Source organism: Phaseolus vulgaris, chromosome 6 (assembly GCF_000499845.2).
Source record: "Phaseolus vulgaris cultivar G19833 chromosome 6, P. vulgaris v2.0, whole genome shotgun sequence".
NCBI classification, from domain to species: domain Eukaryota; kingdom Viridiplantae; phylum Streptophyta; class Magnoliopsida; order Fabales; family Fabaceae; genus Phaseolus; species Phaseolus vulgaris.
The window spans coordinates 10637505-10656221 of record NC_023754.2 but is presented as its reverse complement, the minus strand read 5'-3'; the positions used below and the strand labels follow the sequence as shown (position 1 = coordinate 10656221).

The 18717-nt window shown below is 30.9% G+C and overlaps 3 protein-coding genes across 7 annotated transcripts; 1 reads left to right on the top strand and 2 right to left on the bottom strand.

Annotated features, from left to right (window-relative positions):
• Nucleotides 1–1009: 1009 nt before the first annotated feature.
• LOC137833366 (uncharacterized mitochondrial protein AtMg00810-like) lies at nt 1010–2420 on the bottom strand. The gene is made up of 2 exons (XM_068641717.1): nt 2112–2420; nt 1010–1648 (listed from the first exon to the last, which is right to left on the bottom strand). Exons 1-2 carry the CDS (start codon nt 2418–2420, stop codon nt 1010–1012), a joined length of 948 nt encoding a protein of 315 aa, XP_068497818.1.
• Nucleotides 2421–5198: 2778 nt separating this feature from the next.
• On the bottom strand, nt 5199–9689 carry LOC137831081 (reticulon-like protein B8). Of its 5 annotated transcripts, none has more exons than XM_068638605.1 (6): nt 9493–9689; nt 8271–8450; nt 7790–7970; nt 7560–7701; nt 6759–6828; nt 5199–5527 (listed from the first exon to the last, which is right to left on the bottom strand). In XM_068638605.1, exons 2-6 carry the CDS (start codon nt 8443–8445, stop codon nt 5364–5366), a joined length of 732 nt encoding a protein of 243 aa, XP_068494706.1. In that variant the 5' UTR covers nt 8446–8450; nt 9493–9689; the 3' UTR covers nt 5199–5363. The 5 variants fall into 5 exon arrangements, with proteins under 5 accessions (XP_068494706.1, XP_068494709.1, XP_068494705.1 ...); XM_068638608.1 differs by having other exon boundaries at nt 7520–7701; nt 8271–8455; nt 9493–9675; XM_068638604.1 differs by having other exon boundaries at nt 8271–8455; nt 9493–9675.
• Nucleotides 9690–16673: 6984 nt separating this feature from the next.
• On the top strand, nt 16674–17354 carry LOC137833364 (uncharacterized). Its single transcript, XM_068641716.1, has one exon. The coding sequence runs from the start codon at nt 16674–16676 to the stop codon at nt 17352–17354; it is 681 nt and encodes a 226-aa protein (XP_068497817.1).
• Nucleotides 17355–18717: the final 1363 nt, after the last annotated feature.

The following is an 18717-nucleotide window of genomic DNA, read 5'->3' as shown; positions in this document are numbered from 1 at the left end:
GAAATATTGGCACAAGAATAGAAAAAGAAAAATATTGGTTGTGATAACAAATAAAAAAGAGAAAACATAAGTCTCTATTTTTATTTGACCCAACTTTAAGGTACAATGGAGTTGTTTTATTGGGTTTGTGGTCCCATAATTAAACCTATGGTCTCTTAATTTTGTCTGTGTTCTCTTAGTTTTTGTTTTTCTTTTCATCACTTTGGGTCCTAATTAATACCATTTACGGAATCATGATTTACAAAATTATAATGGGAGTTTCTGAGTTAACTTGCTTAAACTCTGTAGTAACTGTAGGTACATATAAAGGATTAACTATTCATTTTGATTATGTTCTCTTATATGAACCTAGAATGTAACTACCAAACATTTTGATTAGTCTTGGGTGAAACTAAGGTGTTAGTATTACGAAATAGAACAAAGATGAATAAAAGAGAACAAAGGAGTAAAAGAAAAGTAAAAGATGTGATAATGAATATTTCTTTTTTTTTGTTATTGAAATCAAAACAAATGGTCTAAATATATACAAGTAGTACACTCATTCTAGGTTTAACTAGGAAAAGAATCAATAATTAAATACTAGAATCATAACACACAAAGACAAAATAAAGGTTATTCACCTCTATAAAGAGAAACAACTGATAATTAGAAAAGACACTCAATTAATATTAGGATCCTTCTATAGTTCTGGTATTTGTATCCTTTAATACCCTGCCACAAGCTGGGGAGCAAATATTGATGAGACCCAGCTTGGAACAAATATTCTTAAAAGATTGAGGACTTAAACTTTGGTATAAATATCAGCCAGTTGCTCTATGGTGGAAATGGGAAGCAAATGGATGAGACCCTTCTTTAATTTTTTCCGGACCACGTGACAATCTATTTCTATATGTTTTGTACGCTCGTGAAACACTGGATTTGCTGCAATATATCTTGCTGAGTCATTGTCACAGTATAAAAGAGATGGTTGCTCAAAAGAAACTTTGAAATCTTGAAAAAGATAAGTTAGTCATTGAATTTCATATGTAACAGTGGTCATTGCCCTGTATTCAACTTCACAAGAACTCTTTGATATTGTTCCTTGCTTCTTTGATTTCCAAGATATGAGAGAATTCCCAAGATACACACTAAAACCAGTCACTGATTGTCTTGAATCACTACAGGTGCCCCAATCACTATCACAAAAGGCTTTCAGATGAACAGAGGTAGTGGAAGAGAAAAATAGACCAAGACTTGGAGCCCCTTTGATATATCTGAGAATTCTAATCGCTGCATTATAGTGAGCAATTGTAGGCTTAGCAAGAAACTGACAAAGTTGTTGTACAGAAAATGTTATGTTAGGTCGGGTATTAGTGAGATACATAAATCTTCCAATCAATCTTCTATAGGCTTGAATATCTGTGAAAGGAACACTTCCAGTAGAAGAGAATTTCTCATGATTATCAATAGGAGTAGGTGCAGGTTTGCAAGCTAAAAGACCTGCATCTGTTAATAATTCCAATGCATATTTCCTTTGATTTACCATTATTCCTGTCTTACTTCTTGCTACTTCTAGACCAAGAAAATATCTTAAATTCTCAAGATCTTTAATCTTGAATGTCTGATTCAAAGCTTGTTTTGATTCGAGCAATCTCTTCTTTATCATTTCCTGCCAATATTATATCATCCACATATACCAATAATGATGTAAAAGATCCTTTAGAAGAATTAATGAACAAGGAATGATCATTCATAGATTGAGTATATCCCATAGAAAGAAAAAATTATGACAGTTTGGCAAACCATTCTCTGTTGGCTTGCTTAAGGCCATATAAAGTCTTTTTTAGTTTACAAACTTTTCCTGGTGGAATAGAAGTCAATCCAGGAGGAGCAACCATGTATACATCTTCTTTCAAATCTCCATGTAAAAAGGCATTGTTTATGTCTAGTTGTTTCAATTCCCAATTATAAATAGAAGCTAAAGAAAGAAGCAACCTTATGGTGGTCATCTTTGCTACTAGAGAGAAAGTATCAAGGTAGTCAATGCCTTCTATTTGTGTATATCCCTTTGCTACTAACCTTGCTTTATACCTTTCAATTGTCCCATTAGCCATATATTTTATTTTGAATACCCATTTGCAACCTATGGCAGCTTTGTTCTTACGCAGAAGAGCAGTCTCCCAAGTTTGATTTGACTCTAAAGCAGATATCTCACATTGTATAGCTTTTATCCAACAGTCATGTTTCACAACTTCAAAATAAGTGTTTGGCTCAACATGTGAAGAAAGAGACATAACAAAATATTTGTAAGAAAGTGATGAATTTCTATAAGACAAAACAGAATTCAAAGGATATTTAACTCTTGAAGATGCACTGGAAACATTAAGATTACAATGACAATCCTTTAAATACTCAGGTGGTCTTTTTATTCTTATGCTCATTCAGATAGATGGATCTGATTCAGAACTTTGTTCTATATCATGATTTTCATTGAGGTTTTGATCTATATGGGAACAATCTTCTTCTGAAACCTCAATTTCTGACTCACAATTATTACCATTGCTATTTTCAACATTATCACAAGGTGCAAGAATGGCTTGTGATGGTTGACTTAAGACGGATTGATCTTCAACAAACAAAATTTGATCATTAATGTCAGAACTGTTAGTTTCATGGCTAGTATCTTGAACCTTTGGTATGGAAAAACATGTTCATAAAAGACAACATCCCTAGACACAAAAATTTCTCTTGATTGAATATTCAAAAAAATATATCATTTTGTCCCCCTTTGAAAACCAATAAAAACACATTTTGATGCTCTTGGATCAAATTTTCTTCTATTTGTTGACAAAGTGCTAGCATAACATAAAGAACCTAACACCTTTAATCCATTAAAATCTGCATCAGTTTTGAAAAGCATTTCATGAGGAGAAGAATAGTTTAAAACAAGTGTGGGAAGCATGTTTATAATATGCGCAGCATGTATCATAGAATATGACCAATAAATTTTGGGTAAATGAGATTGTATCACAAGAGCTCTTTCTACATTATTAAATGACCATGTTTCCTTTCAACTATACTATTTTGTTGTGGAGTATTGACACATGATGTTTGATGTATTATTCCTTTACTGACAAAAAAATTAGTCATGACAAACTCAATTCCATTATCACTTCTTATTATTTTTATTGTTGTCTCAAACTGTGTTTGAACAAAAATAACAAAATGTTCCAAAACCTTAACAACTTCATATTTGTGTTTCAAAAGAAAAATCCATGTGCACCTCGAATAGTCATCAACTATGGTAAAAAAATATCTATGACCATGAATTGATGGTATTGAGTATGATCCCCAAATATCTACCTGAATCGAATCAAAACATTTTTTTTTATTTAGATGTACTAATAGGAAAAGAAAGTCTTTTTTGTTTTGCAAAATAACAAACATCACAAACAAAAGATTTGTTATATTTAACATAAGGAAATTTATTCTTGATAACATCAATACATTTATTTGAAATATGACCTAATCGAAAATGCCAAAGGGTTTCTAGATCACTAGCACTGACATCAACAATATTGATGATGTGTGTAGATTCAAGGGTGAAATTTCTGGTAAGATGGTTTCCTGAGTATATAAAGTCTATCTTGCATCTTAGCAGAACCAATTATTTTCAAGGAGTTTTTGTCTTGAATGTGACAGTTATTAGAATCAAAGGTAAGAACACAAGATAGTCAATCAATCAATTTTGTTACTGAAAGAATATTAAAAGTGAAGCAAGGAATATATAAAACATTGTTTATGACATGATTTTGATTGAGAAAAACACTTCCAGAATAATTGGCAATGACTTGATTTCCATTTGGTAATTTGACATAAATAGGATCAATTTAATGATACAAAGTGAAGTAAGTTAAGGATGAACAAATGTGATCAGTAGCACCACTATCAATAATCCAAGAAGTTAAAGAAGAAATAAAGTTATTAGCAGTTTGTGTTGTCATGTTGGAAGGAATAACAGAGACTTGACTAGAAACATTGTCATTGGATTTGATTCGTTGTAAAAGAGTTAACAATATTTGATATTGCTCAAGAGTAAAACCAATTTGTTGAGACTCCACTTCTGACTTTGGTTTTTATTTCATGATTTTCTTATAGTACATTATTACTAGCATTTTGACTAACTAACGAATTTCCTGCAACGTAGACTGTATTATAATATTATAACATTCACCTCAATGATGAATAAGCATGAAATATTTTAACATCCTAATTCACACTTTACTACATAAAAAAATTTGTTAATGGCAATTTCAATAGTTTCCTTATTATAAGTATCCAGAAAATTTAAAGTTTGGACTAAAGATTAAAATTAATTTTGGATGAAAACAGAAAAAACATATTTAACCCTTTTTAATTTAATTTTCATAAATATCTAGTTATGATAGTGATTAATAATCAAATCAATAATTTATTCATCATTAAACTACGTAAATACAATTGTTTATAGAAAAATTATAAAGTATGTTTGGATCAAATTTTCTATAAAAAAATTTAATTTAAAAATAAAATAAAATAAATTTTAGCATAAATTAAATTAATTTGTACAGAAATTAATTTATAAAAAAAATCATATAACTGCTATATCTTTTTTTATAACTTCTAAATAGTTTAATTTTAACTTTCGAGAAAATATATTCCATTTTTTTCTTCTTATTTTTCTTTCATATAAATACTTATGCAGAATCTCTCCACACAAACCTTTAGTAAAAAATTAAATCAACTTTTGTATAAACTAAATCATTTTTGAGAAGTTGCTGCATATAAACGAATTTGAACTAATGAAAAAGATTATTTCCCTTTGTTATTTTCATTTTTCACAAGTGCTTATAAAAAAATATCAAAGAAGATACGTTGAACTTAACAAAATTAACCATTACTGTCAAATTTCTCCCTGTACCTATCAAATAGGTAAAATAATCAAAATGTCTCACCTAATTTGTCAATTTGTCATCATTATAAAAAAAAAAACTCTTTCTCTGAAAAATTTATTCTGGAAAATATTTTCCAGAAATATATTTTATGAATTTCAGAAAGTATGTTTCGGAAAAAGTAATTCGGAAGTCATTTTTAAAGGGATGAAACAGTTTTTTTTTCTGAAATTGATGGGGGTGCAAAGAGAAATTTGTTTATTGGGGTGCAGGAAGAAAGATCCAGAGTTGAAACACCAACTATAAATGCAATTGTATTTATTCCACTCAATATCATGTATTTGGAGAAATATTTTGTTCCCTTGTTACCTTATTCCAACTTCCCCCATCTACCATTATGTGCTCAAATAGACATTGAATTTCAAATTATTAACATAAGCTATAAAGATACACCTATTCATGTTTCTTCCCTTTTCCCTTGGGGATTTTGCTGAGCACACTAGCATCAAGATTTCGGTAGTGATGTTGCATCTGCCCAAAAACCTTGTTCGCAAAGTTGTCAACTTCATCCTCGTACTTTTCATAGAAAATTGGAAGTGTATGTGCAGCAACAAAACCTAGAAGCAGAAAAATTGTCTCAGCAATCAGGTGTAACATGAACACCCAAGTGAAAGTGGAGAAGCATTATTGGTGCTTCTAAGGGGTGTCATGTGAATGTTAGGCAGAATTTAGATCTTTAAAATAATATACATGAACTTTGGCCTGCATATGTTTATGAACAAGATTCTGTTCTTGTCTTAAAATGGCATATTGTCAGAAATTCCTTCACCCCTGCATCTTATCTGAAAAATATCTCAATCTCTTTTCTCTTATGAAATTGGGGTTACCTAACTCAATTTCACAAAATAGGTTTTTTATTTTCTCTTCTTTATAATGTAGTTTATTAGGCTATTTTAGTGCTATAAATTTCAACTGTTTATGTTATGTGGAGAAATTTTTTTATAGGGTTAGTTGAAGGGTAAACAGTCATTTCAGTTCTCCAAAATAAAATTTATTGTCACTTAAGTCTCTGAAAATATTAAAATTCATAAAAGTCCTTCAAGGTGTAATTTTTCTATTACTTTAGTCCTGTGGTTAGAGACCCTTTACATGATACATTGTCATTTTTATCCGTAGAGTTAACCTTAATGACTAAAATGATAATAAATGGCTAAGTTTAGGGACTAAAATCATAATAAATGGTTAAGTTTAGGGATTAAAATGACAACGGGATCAAATCCAGGGACCAAAACAATAGTAAATATGTTACACGGGGGTTTTCTACTTGCAGGACTAAAATTACAGATAAATTACACTTTGAAAGACTTTTTTTTTAATTTTAATGCTTACAGTTACCTAAATGATAATAAATTATAGTTTTGAAGACCAGAGTAACTATTTACTTATTAGTTGAAACATATATAAGTATAATACTTTTTCTAACTTGCAGACCACTGCTGTGGGTTCTATTTTACTATCACCCCTATGACAGCTAAGTCACAAAGCTGTAATCTTATAATAAAAGCAAAAGACCATTTTACTATCTTTCTAGAACTCTACTATTATTGACTGAAATTTATTGGAAATCAAAGATTTAGTAGGTTCTACTTTCAAATCAGGAAAAAATTATTGAATGAGAAGTGAGTTATATCAAAATTTGCAATTTTCAATAAATTTCAACCAATAGTAGTGTGTAAAAGTGTTAAAAATAGAATCCTTAACATTTCTCTGAAGGAAAAATGAGGGATAATGTATGAATCAAAGGAAAAGTGTATATATCAAAAGAAGAAAAGAAGGTAGGTCACTCACCAATATAGATGACAGATATGAAATTGCACCAGCCCCCAATCACAGCACCAGCAAACAAAGCTCCTACAACCTGGGGAAATTTTGACCATTGATCACAAATTCCATGGAAAAATGCATGTAATTTTTTCTTTTGCTACATGTAGAATAGAAACAAATTCATTTTTAGAGTATGTAAATGGTTTTAGGATCGTATGCAAACTACCTAAATCCTTCTCTAAGCTGACCCTAGTAATGAGGCATTACCACTGAACTCACAGTTATAAAAGAGAAAGGAGATTTAGTTTACACGAAAGTAATCACAACCTCAAGCTCAAGCAACCTATCTTTTTCCTATATGGCATCAGTTACTCAACATTGTTCTTGTTAATTCTAAATACCTACAAATTTTATGCCTTAAAATGGGGAGTGAAATGGAAAGTTCTAACTGAATTTAGTTCCCCAGTTATATACAGAAGCACTCTCTATTGACTCTAAAGTGTATTTCATGATGTGGCTTTGGAAGATCCTGTGATGGATATTGTCAACAGAGTAAAAATATGTAAGAATCTATGGAATACAATGTTATTTCGTTTAGTGTTGTCAATGTTAGACCAATATAGAGCCTCACAATAAGAAAAGATCAAACCAGCATTTGCCATGAAAATTGGCAGGTATAAATAACATAACGTTTTAAAAACTATAAAGAAAATTTCACAGTAGAGGAAGTAATGAAAAACAAGTAGTGATGCAGACACAGAAGTCAGAAACTAAAGAAATGATACATGAAAATACCAAAGTGTCTGAACATAAATGCAAACCCACAATAAGAAACTGCTTCAGATTTGCTCCACAAGCAACATCTTGAAGAAACCTCAAGCCCCGGTTAACCTCACCACCAACTGCAGTTGCAATATTCACAAAGAGTTCTTCAGGGACAACAAGACGGGGTACATCAGATGGCGCTCTGTCAACATAAACAACAAATCACAATTAAAGCTGTAAAGTTGGGTAACATTGATGAAAACAAAAAGATGTAAAAATGAATGAATAACCTGTTGAAAAAGCCAGAAGCATTTGAAAATACAAACTGTGCAAGCATTACAACAACCAATGCGAAGCATAAAAGAGTAAGAAAATGATAGTTAAGCCATTCAAAAAGCACCCATACAACCGTTGCACTAGTTAAAACACTAGCAGAAATCTTCTTGTTCCTCCATAACAAGACATCAGCAGCTATGACATTCAAAGGCAAACACAAAAAATCATTTAAATGGTTTAGTTAATGCCAATACTATACATTTATCTGTGAGCACTTTTAGGAGAAGAAGATAAAAAGAATAAACAAATTTCTTCATAAAATATAATTAGCTTATGCATAAGTTAAAATAAAGTTTAGAGAAGTTAATGAGAGAAATTCTATGAAATTGTTTATGCATAAGCTAGTTTTAGTTTATGAAAAAGTTAATTTCACTTTTCTTCTTACTTTATTCTCCTAAAGGTACTTATAGAGAAGTACTTATTTAAATGCCATACATTTTCCACCCCCTAAAATATGGTGCACTGGTTTCTCGCGTCCAAATAGTCTATTGATCTGGGAACTCACTGAGTCTGACTTCTCACCCTGAAAGAATGATACAGATTTTTTCTTCTCTACAAATGTGTCCACAAGACTTTCAATAAGGTTCTCAGCTGTGATTTTCTCAGACATTGTTCCTGTGCTACCAACAACCAAAAAGAACATTGTCAAACACTGTACAAGATAGCTTTCATACAAAAATCAAAGTCTGTCTTATTAGTATCATATATGAATAAATGAGAAAACCAACACAATGTGCAAGGCTCATTTTTTTTTTCTCTAAGTCATAACATAAGCAGTATAAGTTCAAAATAAATAAAAAATCATTAATTAATGCTACTGTTGCAGCCATCCAACACAAAGAAATTCGTGTAGGTCACAGATGAAACATATCTAGAAAATAATTAATTTTATCTCTCTGCATTTAAAACTCATCAAGCTTGCCACATTGATGTATTTCAATCTTTACAGAACCCTACTCTGCAACAAGCCTTAAATTCCTCTGTCATAACAGAAACCTTCAAAGCCAGAAACTCCTTTTGCCTTCAAATCCTAACACTACAGTTCTTTCACAACTCCTCAAGATTGGTATTTCATTTTTAAATGCCACACTTCATTAGGCAGAAAGCACTCTTTCATAAAAAAGTAAATAAATCTCAATCATTATTGCAGTCTGAAATACAAAACCCTGTTAAGGAAACTCAATCTCCCAAAAGGGTAACCGGAATAGATCATCAAAATTGCAATGGAACTACTGAAATTATATAAAAAAAAAACAAAAAGGAAAAAAAGGGTGCTAAAGATTCTTTTTTTATTAATTAAATTCACCTATATCACGAGCTTTTGACATATCATAACACCCCATCATTGACCTGTAAATAAAATATTCTTTCCACCAATTCACAAAAAATAAAACTTTCTACAAAAACAGAATCCACCCCTCATGAATTTAACCCACCAATCAAAAGACATACATACCCAACAACCATTATAGAAGAAAGGAAACAAATTCAACATCATAGGCAAATGAAAATCGCTAACCAGAGTAAGCAGAGGAAGAATGAAACAAAAAGAGATGCAGGGAGAGAAACAGATAGAGGGTGTCTTATGGAATCAAAAGATTATCTCAAATCCAATTGGAAACAGGGAAATCAAATGCATAGAAATAACTGAACTCACCAACTGGTCAACTACCAACAACACCAAATCATCTGTTTCTGCTTTTATATGTAATCAACGTTGATTTGGATTTTGAATTTTGATTGTAATGAAGAAGCCTTCAAATGGTTCAAGATTGTACAATAAAAAATTTGTTTGTGGGCAGTAAGCATTGAAGAATGGAAAGACGTGACGGCTGCGAATAACAAAAGAGAATTAAATATGCTTTTTATATCTACAAAATTATCAACTTCAAATTTTAATATTATAATTTTTTTCAGTATATAAAATTTTAAATAACTATTTTTAATTCCTATAACATGAGTAAATTTTTATCTGAGTTAGTGTAAAATATTTTTTTATTTTTCAAAAGTTTTAAATTATTATTTTTAATTTAATATTTATTTTACAATAGATTAATAAATATGTATCTTATAAATTTAACGAGGTTTTCTATATATCAAGATATTTCCTGATATAATTATGTACTCTTATTCAACACAAAAATAGTTTATTAATTTCTTATAATAATAGCGATAGAAGTAATCATTTTTTTAATTTTTAAAAGATAAAAAAAAATTATCGGGATCAAAATCAAAATGTATTCATTTTATAGAAACTAATAATATATTCAAGGAATAAAAAAAAGAAAGGGATGTGGTAAAAGATATTCCTTTCTCTTTAAGTGTCAAATTTTTAGAAAAATTGTGTTTCTATTCATTTGTAATTTACAAGATTAAAGATCTCCTTAATTAATTTTTTATCGATTATATATTGATGTATTTTCCAATCTTTAAAAAATTTATACATGTATTTAATATGTGGGATGGAGAGAGGAAGATATAAAATGTAAAACTATAGAAAAATTTAATTAGAATATAAGGAAACTTATTATATTTATTGATTTATAAAAAATAACCTTAAAAGAAAACAAAGAAAAAAATGAAGAAATACTATATAGATAAACAAAAAAAAATATTGCTATGTAGAAAAGTATTATGAATTTTCATCAAATTATCTAAAAGAATTATGTAGATAAAATTTATTGTTAAAAAAGAAAAGTTCAACACTTTATAGTTTTGATTAAGTGTCGAAAACACTCAAATTTAAATATAATTATGTATATTTTGAAAGAAAATTGATGTTCAACATAATAAATCATGTAAGATGTAAGTGTTCTATTTGATAGACGAAACAACATTTTGTAAGCTCGTCCTTGATTGACATAATGCTTACATGATCAAAACATACAATCAGACAATCACAAATGGTATTATATATTTTGAATATATGTGTTTGGATGCACCAAATGCCCAATGACTTCGTCTTCCAAAGAGATTCATTAAAGATACAAGCTGAAGTCAATATAAAATGATCTCTTGGAAAAAGAGTTAAAATTGTCTTTGTCATCAACCTCTTAACACAAGAGTATTTCAACTATAAACCAATTATCTATCTTGTATGGTATGTACTTTAACCATGAATTGGTGCAAAAGGTTAGGCTACCTAGGGGAAAAACCATTATCATTTATCAAGGATGTTGTGTAAGGACAAAATACATTAAAAGTTTGTTGTGACAACTTCATAAAAGGATCCTCAAGCTTAAATTCGGAATGTTTCTACAGCATTAGGATGCATAAGACTTCATAGAAAACATCGAGAGGGTTAATCTAGCTACCTAGGAGGGAGGGAGAGAGAGAAATAGTGTGTATATATTGTATATGTCAAAAGATGTTATCCTCCTTAGAGAGCAAGATGATTTGTACAAGGAGAGAAAGCTTAAATTGTGTATTCATCTATGAGACACTATCCCTTTCCAGTAGTCAGATAAGATGATTAGATGATCATCCAAGCATTCAATTCTGGTATGTGAATCAGGAATGGATAAAGAATACTCGTTCAGTCAGGAATAACTTAAGGAAAGAATACTCGAAGGATTATTTGGGAGCAGTTCAAGGAAATAATACTCAAGTGATTAGCCAGGAGTGACTACAAGCATAAAGAATACTCGATGTTAGTTATGAGTGACTTGCGGAAAGAATACTCATGGGATTATCAAGGAGTGCCCAAAGATTACTCAGTGTCATTTGGGAGTGGCTTAAGGAAAAAAAATACTAAAGGGATTATCTAGGAGTATATGAGCCCAAAGAATACTCTAGTGTACTTCACAACATTAGTTTGCCTAGTTGAACTCAGTTTGTTGGTCAAGAACTAGACATAGTCCATTGTGACAGACAAGCTAGTATAAATTTATGTGATATTTTATCTCTCGCATATCTCCTTTATTTTGCATGTTATTTTCATCTGCACTAACTCATGAAAGAGAGTAAATGTGAGAGTTTATATTAAAAATGTCTTATTAAAGAGTTTTATTGAAAACTAAGTTTGTAGTTTGCATCTATATTATTGGGTCAAACACAAGAACTATGATTTGATCACTTGTTTAAGATAACAAGAAAAAATAAATTAATCAAGTGATTGAGTTGAGTTGTAAAATTTGTGTTTAATATGATCATTTAATCTAAAAGAGTTGAGGATGGAATAAGCTTTTCAATATGTCCATCTAATGTAAACATAATTTTGGAGAGATGTTAAGGATACACCTTTTATTCTTTATTAGACAAAACTTTCTAAAATATGTTTATTTAAACATATCTTTTAAGTCAATCTTTTTCAGCAAATCAGTTTAGGAGAAACATGCATCAGAAGTAATCTATCATACGCTAGAATTACAATATGATCATCAATATGATCATCAGTGAGTAAATATTCAACTTCAGTAAAGCTAAAAGTTAAAATTTCTTTGTTTGATAAACCAAAACACTAACTCAACATTATCTTTCAAACGATTTTGTAAATGATTTTTAAATTTAATTAAATTACAATTCAATCATCTCTTCTTGTGATTTTCATGTTTTTTCACCCTTACTTAACTATACATTTGATAAATTTCTCCATAAAAAGTTTTAGATGAGAAAAATAAATAAAAAATAAATAAATTCTTTGTAAACTAGAATTAAGTCATTTATATAATTTATCTAAATTTTTTTCTTAATTTATATAAAGTAGTTTTAACTTATAAAAATATATATTTTACTTTATTGTTTTTTATAAGTTTATTTTAAGAATCTTATTCAAATATATGTTATTACTATAAGTTTATCCTACAACTTTTGTACCAAATTCTTGTTTAATATTTAATTTTTGATAATGATATATTTATGTAACTTAATTGGCATATTTACTCTACTGAGAAATTGAGATAATTAATTTTATTCATTCCTCTCTCTTTCTAACACCTTTCAGAATTACAATTCAAGCCACACATCTACACATATCATGGTGTGCAAGAACTCCCCCTTTCAGCTTATTACTACCTGATATCTTAGCCTATTTAGCTTAAATTAAGTAAGGGGATCTCTATTATAACATAGGTGTCTTTACTTAATATAAAAACCAAAAAATGAATCACATATCATTCCAAAATTGTGACCTCATTCATATAATTTTTATCATTCTTAATAACAATTTTCATACAACATAACTACTAGAGCAAAAATGTTAGACTTCAAGATGCTCAAGCTCCAAGAGATGGTGTTTTGATGATGAAGAATGAAGATGAAGATCTTGCATACATGTTTAGAGTGTTTTGGATTTCTATGTAACTGTTATTTGAGTCTTTCATGTTAGAAAGTTATGTAAATTGATTTTATAATATGACTCATATAAAATAGATTTTGGGCTTTGGACCTGAATATGATTTTATAAAATAAAAGGCTCATTGGTTAATGTGAGAAGTGTATATATATATATATATATATATATATATATATATATATATGATACCTAATGAAAACTTAATCTGATGGAGATTGGGAAAGAATAGAAACAGGTTTTATCTCTGCAAATGAGGTTGTCTCACTAGTTGGTCATCAAGAAAAAAGTGTAACAAGAACAGGAAGTTTCAATAGATTGAGAAAAGGAGATTAAAGAAATTGCTCACATGCTGACTCTCATGGATCAAGGTTTGCAAGATCCTTATGTTGATGATGTGCATTATTGTTCATTATTGTATGCTTGATTTTACATTTCACACAAAAGTATTTACAAGGCAAACATACACCATCTTAAAATGAGTTTTGAAATATGAAAAATGTTTAAGAACATTATACTTGATTATCTCACTTTTTAACATATCAAACCAAAGATTTAATAAATTTTCTCATTTTTTAACAAATTAAATATGAGATTTGTGAAAACCTATTTTACACATTTAATCGATTAAGACTAATTTTAATCAATTAGAACCGAACTTGTTATAACTATTTTTCAAAGAATTAAAACATTACTTGATGTTTGCAATGGTGCTTCTTGAGTTAAGTCTTAATTGATGAGTTGTAGGAGTGTAGATTGTCTGCTACAAGATGATTAGTTATTGTGACTAAAACTTAAAGATTAATAGTAATAAGAGTTAATACCCAAATAAACCCAATTTGATGAATCATATTTAGTTGGTAGATTTGTTCATAATTACAGTTCAAGAAAGTTATAATTAAATGTTCTAAGTGTGAGTAAAATTATGTTCATCATCTAATTAAGGAGTAGTTGATGTTTCAAACAATACTCAATGCTTAACTAGGAGTAATTATGGTCTAAAGAATACTTAGTTTGTGTCTTACATTACGCAGTGAAATTTGATCAAGAACTAAATATATATTTTTGTTTATAAATGATCTAATAAAAAAAAAATTCAAAAGTGTAAATGTCTCTCAACCTTTAATCTTTTGAATTATATATTATTAACCTAATGCTTAACATATTATAGGATATTTCTATTGTAAGATTGCGAAAATCCTTTCAAAAGTAAGTTTGTTAATGAAAATTGCATCTCATTTTTAAAACTTCTTTTTACCATATCAATGTTGTTCTTACTAAATATTATGGAAAAAAAAATCATATACAATGGGGTATTCTCTTCTATATTTGATGTGAATTGATTTTAAGATTGCACATTTTATGATTTGCACTTTGTTTATGAGTTTTTTATTTAAGCCGAATATGGTAAGAAACCCAAAGAAGATTCCAACTGGACATGAACTTAACCAAGTGGTTAAGTAAGTCTGAAGGTTCTCTTCTAGAGGACAAAGAGAAAAACACAACTATATGGTGTTGATGATGATGAGATGCGAAATTAAAGAACATATAATGGAAAGAAACAAGATGGAAACCGAATAGGAAAGGAAGAACTCGAGAACATAAAGGAATGAAAATGACGCTAAGGAAGGAAATAAAAATATGAAAGAAAAGAGAAGCTTAGGATGACGAAGGTGTGGTCACGCCAGTTGGAGGGGGAGGAGACTCCAAGATGAGTGGTGAAGAGCCGTCACTTGAGGTGCACTACTCTCAAGATAAGACCCAAGAACAATTTAGGAGACAAAGCTCACTAATCACTCAAGCAGAGTTTCTCTTCTTAATTCAAATTTCAAGTGTAAATTACATGAGGCAAGACACCTTATATAGGAGAGAGTGACTTGGGGAGCAAGAGGGAGAGGCATAGGAGCGTCATTTGTGAGAAACCTTCTAGAAGGTAGGTGAAAAAAACCTTAAACCTAGGTGCACTTGTCATGAAATGTAGGCTTGGCACAAACCCAATTTATGCTAAGTACACCTCAATTTATGCTAAGTGAACCCTACTCTAGCTTATTCTTCTATTTTGATCCCTAAAGTGAGCCCAATTTATTTATATAAACTTGTCTTATGAAAAAACTAGAAGAAAAAACATCTGATATTCTAGTTTATGTTTGATTCTTTTTCTACTGAGTCTTTCTTGATATTTGGTGGGACCTGATCTTGTATGCTGAGATGATTGACCTAATTGTAAAGTGTCTGGTGTCCTTAGTTATCTGCTTCTTAATGTGATTTGTATCAATATTTGACTTGTTTTCATATAGAAAGATTTTAAAATAAGTATTAAAAAAGAATTATTTGCAATCTATTTAAAATTATTTAAAAGAATTATTCTTTATTTAATTTAAAACCATATCTTTAACTATATGATGTAGTTAGTTATATATATATATATTGTTCTTACAACAGGGACCAAGAACACTCGAAAAAGGTTAACAAGACTTAATTTCTTTCCTTGATGGGAACTCTTGACTTCTTCTCTTGGTTGGTGCTTTCGGCTAGTGCTCTCGGAAAGGTGCTATCGGCTTCTCCTCTAGGCTGGTTCTCTTGGCTGCTCCTCTAGGCTGGTTCTCTCGGCTGGTTCTCTCGGCTGCTCCTCACGACAGGTGGGGGGTACCTGCAAGTTGCTCCGATGCCAAAGTCAGAAAAGGTTTTATATTCATCAGATAAAATCACTCTTACCTCTTTCTATCTCTGAGCTCCTATTTATAGAGTTTCTTTAATGGGCTTTCCCCTTTACTCTTGGGCTTTCTTTCTGCACCTTTTTTATTGTTTGTGCACCCCTCTTGCAAGTTTTTATCTAATTGGGTTTTTACAACATTTATATTTTTGTTTTATTCCTGTCTTCATTGCTTTCGGTCAAAACCTCTCGGTTTTAACTTAGTCATCTTAATTATTATACCTAGTTTTCGGCATGAACCTTTCGGTCAAAACCTCTCGGTTTTAACTTAATCATCTTAATTGTTACTTAGTTTTCGGCATGACCTCTCGGTTTTAGCCTCTCAGTACACTAGCCCCCCAAGACAGAAATATTTTAAGCTCTTGTGAAATATTCATGTCTTAATAAATTATAGTATATTTGACATTTGATGTGATATTGAATGCCTCGGTTTTTGTGTCTTAACTTGCTGAGTTAAGTTGATTTGACGTGAACTTATTGCAACCGTTAGATTAAACCTTTTTGAATGGTTTCAGATTGCTGGTAACGTTTCAAATTCTAGGGTGTAACTTTGGGTTATAAATAGGGTCTTCTCCTAAAATTTTTTACGAATGCGTTTCGTTGTGTATTGAAAAAAAAAGAAGCTTTCTTTCAATCTGTAACCATTTCGTGCAAAGGTAATGTCTCTTTCAAGTTTTTCTGCTTCTGATGATTTTTCAAGCGCGGGTGGTGAATCAACTGGGCGAGTGGTGCGAGAAGAGGATCAAAAAAGCGTGATAGGAATAGCAAGAGGTCGCATTCGTCTTCTCGGCGCCATCGTCAGAGTGAACATGTTTCTTCCGAACCTCTCTCGGAAATGATATTTAGTGCTACAACGAAATATGCGAAGTTTGTTCAGACATCTTTTGGTGAATCGTCTTATAACATGCTGAAGACTATGGATGCTGCTTCTTTGGCAGATTCTGTTATTGAATTGTCAAGCAGAAATCTTTTGATTGGAAAGATGTTGAAGGAGAAGAATGGGAACTGTGTGGCGTTATCTGAGTTTGACAAATTGAAGAATGATTTTGCTAAGTATAAAGAAAAAATGAGCTCTTTATCGGTGCAGCTAGAAGAGATTAAAAAGCAGAAAATGGAACGAGAAGTTGAAATAGAAGGTCTTGAGAAGAAAATTTCTGATTTGGAGAACGAGAACTTTAAATCTGTCGAAGAGAATGTTCGACTGTATAAAGAAAATCAAGGTTTGAATGAAAAGGTATCGGCTTTATCTTCTGCAAATGATTCCGACAAAAACACCATCAAAGCTATGGATGAGGAGATACATCAGCTAAGGACCAATGTTTTTGAAGCCGAAAGCTTTATCTTTGAACAACATAAGCTGGGCTTCGACAAGGCTCTTCAACAAGCAAAATATTTCTATAAGATTCCTATTGATGAAGGGAATTTTGATGTTAAAAAGGATTTTTATAATGGTGAACTAATTCCTGCGAATGAAATTCCGGAAAATGATGCCGAAGATATCAATATCGAAAACTAGGCAGATGTAGATGTTAATGTTTTGTTTATAGTGCCTTGGTTTATATGAGGAGGCTGTTTTGGTGTTGAAATGTCGAACGTATATGTGGAAGTTTTGAATCTTTTTTGTAATGCCTCCATGGAATCTTATCAGAAACTAATGAATATTATTCCTTAAGTTATTTGTTATTTACTTGGTATTATTTGTTGATTCCTACGTTCGTTTCTGTGCTAAATGTTTAGAACTTATGGGTTTGGTCTTCTCGGTTGTATGATAAACCTTTTGGTCGAACGATGTGAGGACTGTACTTTGAACTATTTTAGTTAAACGTTGTTAAATGTTAATTTAGTAACGTGACAAGAGTATTATTTGGTTTTTATTATTAACCATTAAGGTTTATTTTTCGGTTTGTATTACTTTTAACGTAACCAAAAACGTAGACGTGCGTGGATAGATGTAACTCTTGCCTTTAGTTGCCAACATTTGAGTTAAAACGCCATGAACCTCTCGGTTTTATATCTATTGCTTGGAGATGTCTTGTGAACCAATTGAAGAAAGAATCGAAGACCACCTTTTTCGGGAGGGATTTCACCTGGAGTGAAAGCATCCAAGACCGAAAAGAATTATGTCTAATTTTGTCGGGAGGGATTTCACCTGAAGTGAAATCATCCAAGCCCAAAAAGAATGGTGTAAAAATTTTTTCGGGAGGGATTTCACCTGAAGTGAAAAGCGTCCAAGACCGAAAAGAAAAGCATGAGTCTAATAAGATGATGTTACTGGGTAATTCTTCTTGATTAGATAATCGATATGTATACAAGTTTCTGGCTTACATCTGTTTCAACTAAAATAGAACTTTAAATGACTCGCATTCCATGTATTCGGTATCACTTTTTCTTCTAGAGTTTCTAATCTATAAGCTCCGTTGTGTAAGTTTTCCATTATCCTGAATGGTCCTTCCCAGTTGGCTGCCAACTTCCCATGTCGTGGATCCTTTCGAGCATCAGTACGCATTCTCCAGACCAAATCTCCTTCCTTAAAATCCCTGAACTTTACTTTCGCATTAAACCTTTTCATTGCTCTTCTTTTTACTGCTGCTTCCTTTATTTTTGCTCGTTCTCTGAGTTCTTCAATAAGATCAAGGTCAGTTCTTAAGCATTCATTGTTGATATTCCAATCTTCCATTTGCCTTCGTAATGTTGGTTCGGTAACTTTTACTGGTAACATTGCATCTATTCCGTATGTAAGATTGAATGGTGTTTCTCCTGTTGATGTTTGTGGTGTGCATCTGTATGCCCATAATATTTCTGGCAACTTCTCAGCCCATAGTCCTTTAGCACTTCCTAACCTCTTCTTTAACTGTCCGAGAATAACTTTGTTCGCGGCT